We start from the raw sequence: 14,337 nt of genomic DNA, 5'->3' as shown, positions 1-14,337 counted from the left end.
AGTTTTACATCCTAGTTCTCTAGTAATGAAATAACAGTATTGCATATGTTGTAAGTGCTAGATAGAAAAGGTATGTTTACACGATTCATTGCACAGGAAAAAGAACTTTACTTTTTTTTTTTTTTAACTGTTGAATAGAAAAAGATATTTGATATCATCTGGGAACATATTATTAATATTATCGTATTACATTCGGTAAGTGTTTTTTTTTTTTTTTTTTTTTTACACAGTGATCACCACTTATCAAGGCCCGGAAGCCACTCAGGGATAAGGGTTATTGCAAGTACATTACGTTAGTGTGGAGATTTGATGAAGCGTTTAATTAAGGGGGCAGTTCATTAGGAATTTGTTAATATTGGACAAGTGGTATATTATTATAAAGTCTTTAATATCCTAGATAGAGCAAGTGTGTTCATATGTTGTGTTGCTATGTTACATGTGTTATATGTTAGCGAAAAAAATCAATGCATTTTCATATAGTATTATATACTAGACAAGAAAGCTGGTGTTGAATGAGAGCCATAAATTAATAGTGCAGTTGGAGACCTAAAGGGTGATGTGTACTAAATAGTAATGTGCTCAATATAGATATATAGAGCAGGTTGTGTAATAATACAGTCTTACACTTAGTAAGTTGTAATAAATCAAATAATGCTCAATACCTTAGACAGAACAGATGGGTTTAATAATTTAATATTACACTTAGTAAGGAAAATATACTGAATTGGAAAGTGCCAAATATGCCAGATAGAAAGTAGGTATAAGAATACAGTACCACCCCATTAGCCTCCTCCCACTTTTCGACAATATTTGAGTCCATAATTAACCATGCTCTAGTCCAGCACCTTACAGATGCTAAACTTCTGACCGACCAACAATATGGATTTAGGCAAGCCCGTTCCACAGCAGACATCCTAACTGTAATCTCTGAGCGTATATACCATTCACTGGACAAAGCAGGGGAGGGTAGAGCGGTAGCTCTAGATATATCTAAGGCTTTTGACAAGTTATGGCATGAGGGTCTTCTCAGGAAAATCAGATCATACGGTATCACTGAAAGAATACTTAACATAATTAAATCCTTCTTAGATAAGAGAAAAATCCAGGTTGTCCTCGATGGTCGTCCATCTAAACAATATGATATAAATGCAGGAGTGCCTCAGGGGTCTATCCTTGGACCTCTATTATTCCTAATTTACATAAATGACCTCCCTGACAAAATTGTCTGTGAGATGGGTATATATGCTGATCTATAACAGTCACGACAGGAAAACAAATGAACACGTATCTAAAGAAATGGCAAAAACACTAGAGGATGACCTCCGATCTGTAGTGGAATGAGGACATAAATGGATGATCACATTCAATGCTGCCAAGACTAAACTGGTTTCCTTCAATAATTACAAGAAACCTTCTCTGCCACCAATAGCAATGGCCAAAGACTTTATCTGAAAGTACATCTTTTAAACTCCTTGGCCTAACGTTCACAGGAAACATGAGTTGGAACAATTACATTGAGAATATTGCCAGGACTGCTGCGAAGAAAGTAGGTTCTCTTTACCATGCTAGAAAGCTACTTATGCCCGAAAGTACCCTGTACCTCTATAAGGTCACCATTCACTCATGTATGGACTATTGTTATATTTGGGCTGGTGCATCTGCTACTAGTCTCTCATTCCTAGACAAGGTTCAAAAGAGAGTCGGCAACCTGATAGGTCATCTAAGCTTCAGCCTCTGTCCCACCGACGAAATGTAGCATCCTTCTGGTTGTTCTACAAGTACTTTAACGGTGAATGCTCCGGCAAACTGCAAGCACTTGTATCCCCTCGACGTAAATACCTCCGACAAATCCGACAAGCAGCAAAATCCCACCCCTTCACAGTTGAGATCCCTAGATGTAAGAGAGCCTTCTACTGCAGTAGTTTCTTTCCCAGAACTGCTAGACTTTGAAATTCTCTTCCGGGTTCCTGCTTCCCCAACTGTACTGTCATACAGAAGTTCAAGTGTAACGTGAACCGGCATCTTGCTGCCCAACTCCCCACATAGTACCCCTGTAGCTTATGTCCCTAATAGTAGCCCCCTACATCAATGTGCCTTGTCTGGGGTGAAAATGTAATATAAAAAAAAATAACAAAAAACATTGATAAGTTGTATATGCTGAATCTGTAGGTGCTCAATACTCTATAATAATGCAGTAGTACATTTCCTGTGTGCTATGTACTTGATGGTGAATAGGAAGACAAAAAACACTTAGCGTTGTCTGGGAATACACTAAAATGAATCTAGATTTCATTATATTTTTAGGGTTTGAATTATTTTCAATAGATTAAAACAAGAGGACTGAACGGAGTGGAGGAGAGAGATGTTGAAAATTGGTAAGATGGAAAGATAAATTATGGAAGCTAGAGCAATAGAAGAGGATATCAATTTGGTTTGTTGTTTTTTAACTATTACGTTTTTATTACCTTACTTAGGGTTAACGATAAAAAATTTAGTTAGAATGGCCCAGAAATGGGGATCATTTTATGTTAAATTTATATACAAAACTAATCTTCCACTCTAAATTCTAAAAAAAAATTCTTCTTTCCCCCAAGTTTTTGTTTCAGGTTAGTCGTACATAATTGCTTAAAAGAAAAAAAGTAGAATCCGAAAAACTTTCTACTCTTGATAGCTTCTTCTTTCGGATAGCTTGCCATTGTTTAGCTGACTGTACCAACATCCAGAAATTTCAATGTAATGTAAACAAATATTTTGCGACACAACTCTCTACTTAGGATGTTTATATAAGTCTGACCCCTAATCTTAGTTGGCAATAATAGGCCTTGTTTGGAGTGAACTAAAATAAAATAAAAGTTGTTTTTTTTAAGTTTCTTTTCAAGATGGGGGGGGGGGGGTGCTGAAGGTGTTAATCTACAAATTTACCAAAAATTGTGTATTTTAAATATTATTTTTCACGTATCACAAGGGATTTATTTACTTTCTTCTTTCTGATGTTATTTCTAGCAAAACTCCAACCTAAGAATTTGTTGTTTTGTTTTTGAAGCAACAATTATGGATTATTATTTAGCCATTTTATTTGTTTTTAAAACTGACATTTTTCGTGTAAATTTTCTTTCTGCGAATAAAACTTTTTCTCTTTTTTAGTGGCTTTTCAAATTCTTTTGAATTTAGTTTGTTTTTACGGGTTGGCCTTGAATGCTTTTTTTTTTCTTTTTTTTTTTTTTTTTTAATTTGAGGTCTCTGTCGGAGGTCGAGTCTCTGGCCTTTTGTGTTTGCGATCACCTCAACAACACGTTTTAAATAGAAAAAAAACAAAAAACAAATAAAAAAAAAAGAACAGATTAATTGTTTGTAGGCTAAATTTTCGACTAGACAGAAAATCAATTTTAGTCGACATTGACTGACATCGGGTGACTCGAAATAATACGCCTTCTCTACGAAACCCTATAAAAGGGTGGGGTGGGATGCAATTTTATCTCCTGTTAAGGGAAAGATGTAAATTTCCATCGTCCTTATGATCCCCTCTCCATTTAATTATTAACCCCCTACCTTTTATTACTGTAGTTTCTCGCTCTGTGTAATTTTATCGGAAAGACAATATACTTACCTCCAAATTGTGTGTGTGTGTGTGTAAATTAGATTCCCCATTTAGATATATTTTAATTGTTGCTTTTTTTTTTCTAGAATAGTTAACAAAACAAAAAAAAAAGAGGTGAAAATTTTGCCAAAGGCAATCTAGGTTATTCTTCTACTTGGATGATTTTTTGTGTTTTAATTATAAATAAAGGTAGTACGTCTTGTGTTAGAATGAAAAACAAAATGATAGTCAAATTAGAGCTGTAGTCAAGCCTCGATAATCGCTCAAAAATCGAAAATTAAACAAATAATAAATGTCACCAGTTGTGCGAAAACGTTATGTTCTACCAGTATTTTGTTTAATTTTCGATTTGGAGGCGAGTATCGATGTTCGACTGTGGCTCGAATTTAACACTATCTTTATTTTTAATTAAAAAAACACTTTAAAATAAGTTAGAACAAAAAAAATCTTATCCAGCTAGGTAGAAGAGTAACTTAGCTTGCCTTTGCTAACATTTATTTGTAATGTATTTATTTTTTTCACCCCCCCCCCTCTTTTTTGTTGGCTGTTTTAAAGAGTACGACTGTTTTGGTTTTCAGTTGGGATATTTTGAAATTTTTCTTGAGGTTCCATGTATTAAATCCATTGCCCTTTCTGCTTCTCGTAAAATCTGTTTTCTCTATCGCTTTGACCACTTTCTCACATCCAAGGTTATTCTCTATCTCTAGAAATCTAATATCCCCATCAAGTATGGAGTATTGTTGTCATTTTTGTACTGCTGAATCTGTGTCCCATTTGAAGGTTCTTTATAAATTGCAGAAAAGTATCTGTAATTTGATTGGCTCACACACTTCTTTTCCACTGCAACCTCTTTCTCACAGACATGATGTTGCTACTTTCATACTATTATGGGATGTGCTCCTCAGAATTGTCTGATTTATTCCCTGCTTCCTTTGTTCCCAACTCGTTTGACTCGTTGGTCTAGTAGTCTTCATCAATTTATTGTTTTTCATACCTCATTGTAATACAACTTCCTATTCCAGTAGCTTCTTTCCGAGGACTGCGAAGTGGTGGAACTCTTTCCCTGTTCACTTTTTTTCCTTCTACCTACAGCCTTGGTCTTTTCAGGACTAAGGTTAATAGGTATTTCCTGTCTTTGCAAAAATTAGCTTTCGTTCTTGTTAGCAACTTGCATCAAATGGTTTCATGCCTTGTCTCGAGTGATTTCCATAAAAGTAAGATATAGTTTTGGTCAAAGTGTGCTAGAATACCAACTAAAGATTTACTTTTAAAAAATTGATTTTTAGGGTATTCGAGTCTGTTTTGAACACAAAAATTGAATTTGTGTGCAAAAACAAACATTGTGACCAGTGAGGAAATATGTTGAATCATAAAAACTACTTGTCAGAGACAATTTTAGATGTAATATTCATTCAATGCCTCTAAAAATCAACTTTTTAGAGGTAAAGTCTATCACACTTTGACCATTTTATAATACTAAAACATTTGCAAAACAATAACAATTCATTTGTTGTTTTATGCAAACAATACTTAATATGATGTGAATTTTTTAGCTGACTTTGAGTCGTTTATTCTTCTGTATCACCAAAACTTGTACAGGGCTCTACAAACTTATCTTTAGTTGACCTTTGACAACTAAATATTTTCATTTACTAGCCAAATAGAAAAGTTACTAGCCAAACCCACATGATTTTTAGAATATGACATCTTTGTTCTGTGACGAGTATGTACATCATAGAGATTTTTCTATTTTTTTTTTTTTTTTTTTTTTTAATCAGTGTAATTCTAAATATACAACAAATTTTAGGTTGATACTTGAAGGTATAAACATTTTAATTTCTTCAGATATTTTTTAAACAGCCTTCGTTAAAAGTATATTGTTCTATTAAACCTTTATTGTTTAAATAATTTAACTTTGTTTTTTTTATTTATTATATATATATATATATATATAATGAAAAGATATTTTTCACTCAGTAGTGAGCTTTGGAAGATTGTAAGTAAAAGAAATACAATCGCCAAAAGATAAGCGTTTCATTATTTCTAGTCGCCACTTTGAAAGATCACTCTCAAATGCGACTGTTTCACTCGCAATGTAGAGCCCTGTTGTAAGGAATGTACAAAAAAGAAATATACTTTTTGTCTTATTTTTTGAAAAGAACAAGTGAACAGGGTTGCCAGATTGGCCTTTTTTTTTTTTTTTGTTTAAGCAGTTTGGCCTTCAAACTTCGACTGGTTCCAATATGAGGTATCGATTTATTGAACATTGTATTAGAAAAGTGTGTATTCTACAGGTCCAGCCAAGATTTTGTGGTTAAAAAAAGGCAGGGAACGCAAACCCGTGGAGTTTTCAAATGAACTAACGCTGTTTACTTTCTATAACTTTACAAAACAGGAACTGGTTTGGATAAGTAAATATAGTTATCACCAAATATCCATTGACACAAAAGAACTTTAAAAAATGAAAAAAAAGTTTATTTCCGATGTCATATGTAAAATTAACGCCAACATGTTCAGCATGTGTTGATCTTAAAAATTATAATTTTTTTTTTAGCTACAGTACATCTTTTTATAAAATAACATGGGTTGCGAAACTACATGTTAACCATTTTACTTCATGAAGTTAACGTACTATTATTTATTCATTTATTTTAAAATTGCCTGTAAATTCTTTTAACAAATACAGTACAAAAAATATTTCTCCTAATATATTATATGACCCCTCTTTCTGTTGTTTTGACAATTCGGAATCTCAACTTATTGGGTCTAAGGGAGGTAACTATTTGACTAAAATAGTTGAAAAATAATCATATTTTCATCAATTAGTCAAATGTTTTGTTTAAGAAAAATTACAATATTGTCACATTTTACGATTTTTTTATTTATTATTAATGTTATAAAACTTTGTTACATTAAATAATTATTATTAATGTTATATAATTTTGTTACATTAAATAATTATTAGTAATGCTATAAAATTTTGTTACATTAAATAATTATTATTAATGTTATATAATTTTGTTACATTAAATAATTATTAGTAATGTTATAAAATTTTGTTACATTAAATAATTATTAGTAATGTTATAAAATTTTGTTACATTAAATAATTATTAGTAATGCTATAAAACTTTGTTACATTAAATAATTATTATTAATGTTATAAAACTTTGTTACATTAAATAATTATTAGTAATGCTAACTTTGTTACATTAAATAATTATTAGTAATGTTATAAAACTTTGTTACATTAAATAATTATTAGTAATGCTATAAAACTTTGTTACATTAAATAATTATTATTAATGTTATATAATTTTGTTACATTAAATAATTATTAGTAATGCTATAAAATTTTGTTACATTAAATAATTATTAGTAATGTTATAAAATTTTGTTACATTAAATAATTATTAGTAATGTTATAAAATTTTGTTACATTAAATAATTATTAGTAATGTTATAAAATTTTGTTACATTAAATAATTATTAGTAATGTTATAAAACTTTGTTACATTAAATAATTATTATTAATGTTATAAAATTTTGTTACATTAAATAATTATTAGTAATGCTATAAAATTTTGTTACATTAAATAATTATTATTAATGTTATAAAACTTTGTTACATTAAATAATTATTAGTAATGTTATAAAACTTTGTTACATTAAATAATTATTAGTAATGTTATAAAATTTTGTTACATTAAATAATTATTAGTAATGCTATAAAACTTTGTTACATTAAATAATTATTATTAATGTTATATAATTTTGTTACATTAAATAATTATTAGTAATGCTATAAAATTTTGTTACATTAAATAATTATTAGTAATGTTATAAAATTTTGTTACATTAAATAATTATTAGTAATGTTATAAAATTTTGTTACATTAAATAATTATTAGTAATGTTATAAAATTTTGTTACATTAAATAATTATTAGTAATGTTATAAAACTTTGTTACATTAAATAATTATTATTAATGTTATAAAATTTTGTTACATTAAATAATTATTAGTAATGCTATAAAATTTTGTTACATTAAATAATTATTAGTAATGTTATAAAATTTTGTTACATTAAATAATTATTAGTAATGTTATAAAATTTTGTTACATTAAATAATTATTAGTAATGTTATAAAATTTTGTTACATTAAATAATTATTATTAATGTTATAAAACTTTGTTACATTAAATAATTATTAGTAATGTTATAAAATTTTGTTACATTAAATAATTATTAGTAATGTTATAAAACTTTGTTACATTAAATAATTATTAGTAATGTTATAAAATTTTGTTACATTAAATAATTATTAGTAATGTTATAAAATTTTGTTACATTAAATAATTATTAGTAATGCTATAAAATTTTGTTACATTAAATAATTATTATTAATGTTATAAAACTTTGTTACATTAAATAATTATTAGTAATGCTATAAAATTTTGTTACATTAAATAATTATTAGTAATGTTATAAAATTTTGTTACATTAAATAATTATTAGTAATGTTATAAAATTTTGTTACATTAAATAATTATTAGTAATGTTATAAAATTTTGTTACATTAAATAATTATTAGTAATGCTATAAAACTTTGTTACATTAAATAATTATTATTAATGTTATAAAACTTTGTTACATTAAATAATTATTAGTAATGCTAACTTTGTTACATTAAATAATTATTAGTAATGTTATAAAATTTTGTTACATTAAATAATTATTAGTAATGTTATAAAATTTTGTTACATTAAATAATTATTAGTAATGCTATAAAATTTTGTTACATTAAATAATTATTATTAATGTTATAAAACTTTGTTACATTAAATAATTATTAGTAATGCTATAAAATTTTGTTACATTAAATAATTATTAGTAATGTTATAAAATTTTGTTACATTAAATAATTATTAGTAATGTTATAAAATTTTGTTACATTAAATAATTATTAGTAATGTTATAAAATTTTGTTACATTAAATAATTATTAGTAATGCTATAAAACTTTGTTACATTAAATAATTATTATTAATGTTATAAAACTTTGTTACATTAAATAATTATTAGTAATGCTAACTTTGTTACATTAAATAATTATTAGTAATGTTATAAAACTTTGTTACATTAAATAATTATTAGTAATGCTATAAAACTTTGTTACATTAAATAATTATTATTAATGTTATATAATTTTGTTACATTAAATAATTATTAGTAATGCTATAAAATTTTGTTACATTAAATAATTATTAGTAATGTTATAAAATTTTGTTACATTAAATAATTATTAGTAATGTTATAAAATTTTGTTACATTAAATAATTATTAGTAATGTTATAAAATTTTGTTACATTAAATAATTATTAGTAATGTTATAAAACTTTGTTACATTAAATAATTATTATTAATGTTATAAAATTTTGTTACATTAAATAATTATTAGTAATGCTATAAAATTTTGTTACATTAAATAATTATTAGTAATGTTATAAAATTTTGTTACATTAAATAATTATTAGTAATGTTATAAAATTTTGTTACATTAAATAATTATTAGTAATGTTATAAAACTTTGTTACATTAAATAATTATTAGTAATGTTATAAAATTTTGTTACATTAAATAATTATTAGTAATGTTATAAAATTTTGTTACATTAAATAATTATTAGTAATGTTATAAAATTTTGTTACATTAAATAATTATTAGTAATGCTATAAAACTTTGTTACATTAAATAATTATTAGTAATGCCATAAAATTTTGTTACATTAAATAATTATTAGTAATGTTATAAAATTTTGTTACATTAAATAATTATTAGTAATGTTATAAAATTTTGTTACATTAAATAATTATTAGTAATGTTATAAAATTTTGTTACATTAAATAATTATTAGTAATGCTATAAAACTTTGTTACATTAAATAATTATTATTAATGTTATAAAACTTTGTTACATTAAATAATTATTAGTAATGCTAACTTTGTTACATTAAATAATTATTATTAATGTTATAAAACTTTGTTACATTAAATAATTATTAGTAATGCTAACTTTGTTACATTAAATAATTATTAGTAATGTTATAAAACTTTGTTACATTAAATAATTATTAGTAATGCTAACTTTGTTACATTAAATAATTATTAGTAATGCTATAAAACTTTGTTACATTAAATAATTATTAGTAATGCTATAAAACTTTGTTACATTAAATAATTATTAGTAATGCTATAAAACTTTGTTACATTAAATAAAGTAGTTGAAAAAAATAATCCATTCTTAATCAAATAGATTTACCTTCCTTACACCAATAAGTTATGATTCCAAATTGCTGTCTTTTCTTTTTTTTAAATTCATTTAAAGATGTATAAGTATTGAAAATGTTGAAAATTTCACCATTAATTTATTTTTCACCTAAATATTTGAGTCGGTGCATGCAAAAAAATTGTTTACTTTAAAAGTACATTTTTTTTTTTTTTTTTTAAATCCTTCAAAAGGTAAATGCTGTTCATTTGTAGGTTTTTTCTTTTTTAAATATCAGTTTATTAAATTTTTTTTTTTTTTTTTAAATATCAGTTTTATTAAATTTAAAAAAATTTTTTTTTTTTTTTTTAATGCTGTAAAAGTCATGATAATATAAACCAAGTTTCATTGTTTTGAATATAAGGTAAGCTAATTTCAATCATTGATCTGGAGATACCTAACTCGAAAATCTCAATTTAGAAAATGTTATTTGATAAAATTTAATTGACGTTGCTGCTCATTTTAATCCTCCCCCCCCCACCTTCTTGGACTTTTTCACACCAATGTTTGGTATTTTATTTTTTTTTGTTTACACCATAAATCTACAAAGTTTGATGTGTGTACCCAGCCTCAACAGCAACTTCTCTACTGTTGTTCCCTGCATATTTATTTTCCTATGAGCGAGGGAATTTATTACCTGCATGAGCGCAGAGTAAGACAACGCCAGGTTTTTAATATGGTGGAAAATCCAGATCCCCAAAAAAAAGGGGGAACTCTGGGTTTGGACAAAATTTAAAATTATGTCAATCTAGAAGGATTGCTACTTGACTGCGGAAAGAAAATATTAATTGTGGTAACAAAACAGATACCGCACTTTGTTCCCAACCAAAAAAGTTGGTTCTCCAGTTTAGCTCATTGTTGTTTTCATTTATATATTGATCCTGTGTGCATAAAATGTTGGTAGATTTTTGGAAATTGACAACCGATTGTCTAATTACTCGTTGCTACTAACACAACTGGACGACAAGCCATAAGAAATTTGAGTTACGCTATGCTTAGTTGGTGCGATGAAAAGTGATCAAGTTTGACACCATCTGAACATGCTTTAAAGGATATATCGTAAACCATTGAGGAATATACATCATAACACATGAGATTTGTTTTCTGTCGGATGAAATTGGAGTTAGCTGAAATCTTTACCACTTTCTGCAATCGTTTAAAATTCTTCTCAAAACCTTGCAAACGCTTTTTCACATGTAATGACTCTATTCTGTGGCATAAAATTGTGAAAAGACATGAAGCAAGATATATCTGTTGGAAATAGCAAAGCTTATCCTGCAGAAGAATGCGGATATTTGCTGGATGGCTGAAATGGCATCAGTCCAATCCTGGAATAGGGTTAGAAGTGATGAAGTTGGTCAAGCCAAAGAATGAATGCCTATTTTGTGGCTATTTACATGCGCCGAAATGCAACATCAAAAACTGTGCCAAACATGCAATGAAAAAGATTCTGTGAAATGACATAACAACAATAGAAATCATCTTGAAAACATGTTGATTATCGTAAAATGTCTTCTGGATCTGAACAAGTGGTTTTTGACATAGTGACAAAATAATTATAAACACATTTGTTCTTACTCTAACCCATGAAAGGAGCTCTTTCTTGATGCTTTGTGTACAGCTTGGGTTCAGCTTTAATGCAGAATGGCACACATATAGGATCCAACACAGTATCGATATGCACAAATGGAGATGTTGACAGTAATATACCGTCTAGAGAAATTTCACTACAACATACACAAGAGGGAAGTGACTGTCCTGACAGATCAGTCAGCAAGTCTTGATTAAAAAAAAAAAAAAAGCACCGAACAGCTACACTACAGTACAACTGTGCATTGAGGTGCAAGTTAGGCAAGGGTGTTCTATTGGCAGATACACTGTGACAAGCATCAACAAACGGAGCCAAAATGGAAGAATTGCTGCCTGTGAACAATCTAATGATATAGTCTATACAAAACCACAGGTTAACATAAATCTACAATGTTGAAGATCCCATCATGCGAGCACATAAGAGTCATTGCTATTGCTGAAGAGTGACCCGATAACAAGAAAATATTACTTGACTCCCTAAAAATGTTGAAATCACAGTTCAAGATTGTGATGGGAAGGCATAGTCTCCATACAAGCAAAAATGAAATAAAAGGTGTGAACTAACCACCTTGTCATAAACACGTTTTTAAAGGATGAAAGGCTTTGGTATTCCTAAGGAGTACAGTAACATATGCAAACAGCAAAATCCAAGGTTATTGCAGCAGTGCCAAGAAGATTATGGCAATAATTAGCGGCTGACTTATGGAAATTTTACACAAATCTGATTTCAGTTAATAGACACAGCAATTCCTTTAGGATCTACAAACTTACTCTGCCTATATCAAAGGCAATAATCAAATGTATGAAGTTGCACCTTCAATACCAGAAACTTTTGATGATTGGAACAGGTTTTTGTCAATAGGTCTTCAAAAAGTTTGCTAGAAAGCAGCTATTTAAATGCAAGATTATCTTGCAGGAAAACAGCCAAGCAAATAGCAGTAAAAATTGTCAAATGCTTGCTGTGGAAATGTGACGCTTCTGGAGTAGATCCATTCTTAAAGCTGCTTAATGTATATTAAACCAACTGAGTTGAAATATTTTTTTGGTAGAAGAACAAGGCCGACATTTCCAACTGTAGATTCAAGACTAATGTGTACTCTCACTTGACAGGAAAGCTTGGATATTATAGTACAGGTAAAAAGCTGAAGGGTTTTTATATAGGCAACATCAGTATCTAGCCATCCCAGCCATAGATAAGTAAATAGTAGATAAAAGAGTAAAGAGAGGCAAAATGTTGCTAAATGATTGGCTGGTAGGTAATGAAATATACTGAAATGCAGATAACATCGCTAAAACGGACGATTCTTGAAAACGCCCTCGAAAACACTGGCAACATATACAGATGCTGTTTGGCTAGAATTGCACATGGGAAGTTCTATAAAATATTTTCAATGAGAAGGAAACCATACTCGAAGAAGGCTGAACTGCGGATAACAGACGTTTGCAAACATGTTCACGATGTATATGAATATCAACCTGCTACGATAATGATAATTGTATTTCTTCATATACTCACCCTTTTTCCACCCTCACACTTGACAATGCTTAAATAAAAAGATGAAGTGGTGGGACGTATATACCAACCCTAACCTCAACTACACTATCTACTGCTATTCCTGTGCAGCTCTTTGTACTTGTATTAGTGTCCGTGTTAAGTCATTTGATGTATTTAGCTCCGTATTCTTCATATTTATATATCAACTCTATTAACGTAATCGTCATGATGTCATGAAATTTTACTATCAAGAAACAACTTTATGTTATCAAAATTACTGAGATAAATTTTACTTCTTTATTCAGTATTGAACCTTTTTTTTTTAACTTCCATGTTTTATGGGGTTTTTTTTTTTTTTGAGAAAACTAAATTTCTATCCTGTGGCACAGAATTAGTTTATTAGGCGGATGTTAAAAATAAAATAAAAATACTCTCCTTTCAAAAAGATTCTTTTTTTCTTTTTGCTTCCAGCTTAAACATCAGTTAATTATCTAAGTCCAGTGTTTTGAATTAAACTTGGCGCTAACAATAAACAATTCTTGAATTTCTGCTTTAAAACAACTTTCCAATAATGTTGGGCACTTTGAATTTGCATAATTCCATGTCAGTTTCCAAATTGGTAACAAAGATGTTTTTGTTGCAATATCGTCCCGTTTTTTTTTTTTTTTTTTTTTTTTCAATACTTACAGGCTTGTGTGGTTTTCTTCTTCCTAGTTCCAAAATGATGGACACAACTGAAATCTGAAAAGGGGAAAACCATGGCTCACCTCCCACCACTCCTGGGGGTGTCATAGGCGACAGAAGAAAGAGAAAAGAGGATTTGGTTTGTTTGCTTTATGGCATATCAACCCTTATGAGGTTATTTAATGCCAACACACACGCACACATACACACACCGATTTTAAATAATTCATTGACAACTCTCTACTATTTTTCTCATTGTTTAGAGGAAAATCAGGGATTATACTTTTTTTTTCCACAAGTGAACATAAAAAATCCCCTGATTAGTTGTTTTCTTAATTTTATTTTCAAGTTTTGCATCCATTCATTTTTTTTTCCTCTTTTTTTTCAAATCACACAATTTTTTTTTTTTTTTTTTTTTTTTTTTTTTAATTGTCCATTTCTTCAATTATCCATTTCAACATGTTTTTCTAAACTCTTAACAATATATTCTATGAGATTGTATACTTATATTGGCTTGTCTTGCCAAGTTCATGTGCCCGGCAGACCGCTTTTAGGTGCACACCTATTTAATGTGTGAAAATGGTAAGAAAAAATATTTTAAATCTCCCCAAATTTTTGATTGTCATGTAATTTCCTCTGTTGA

At 28.2% G+C, this 14,337-nt stretch overlaps 2 protein-coding genes across 11 annotated transcripts in view; both read left to right on the top strand.

The window, feature by feature from the left end:
- The window catches only part of LOC145272817 (uncharacterized), a 731,987-nt gene that overhangs the window by 434,172 nt on the left and 283,478 nt on the right, over window positions 1–14,337 (top strand). The gene's annotated exons all lie outside the window — the stretch shown is intronic.
- The window catches only part of LOC145266542 (DDB1- and CUL4-associated factor 12-like), a 59,218-nt gene that overhangs the window by 15,118 nt on the left and 29,763 nt on the right, over window positions 1–14,337 (top strand). For 3 of the 10 annotated variants that reach the window (XM_080122327.1, XM_080122336.1, XM_080122355.1), the window contains exon 2: window positions 13,725–14,276. The exons of 3 other annotated variants lie outside the window; for them this stretch is intronic. In XM_080122327.1, the coding sequence (XP_079978453.1) occupies window positions 14,274–14,276 (3 nt within the window). In that variant the 5' untranslated portion in view covers window positions 13,725–14,273. Of the gene's footprint in view, window positions 1–13,699; window positions 14,277–14,337 lie in introns of all 10 variants that reach the window. 4 more of the 10 variants (XM_080122373.1, XM_080122382.1, XM_080122391.1 and 1 more) reach the window with 2 other exon arrangements.

The sequence above is a fragment of the Euprymna scolopes genome, chromosome 4 (assembly GCF_053919585.1).
Source record: "Euprymna scolopes isolate OS-2025 chromosome 4, ASM5391958v1, whole genome shotgun sequence".
Taxonomy (NCBI): domain Eukaryota; kingdom Metazoa; phylum Mollusca; class Cephalopoda; order Sepiida; family Sepiolidae; genus Euprymna; species Euprymna scolopes.
Note: the sequence above shows the minus strand (reverse complement) of the source record. Positions and strands in the feature narration are given on the sequence as shown.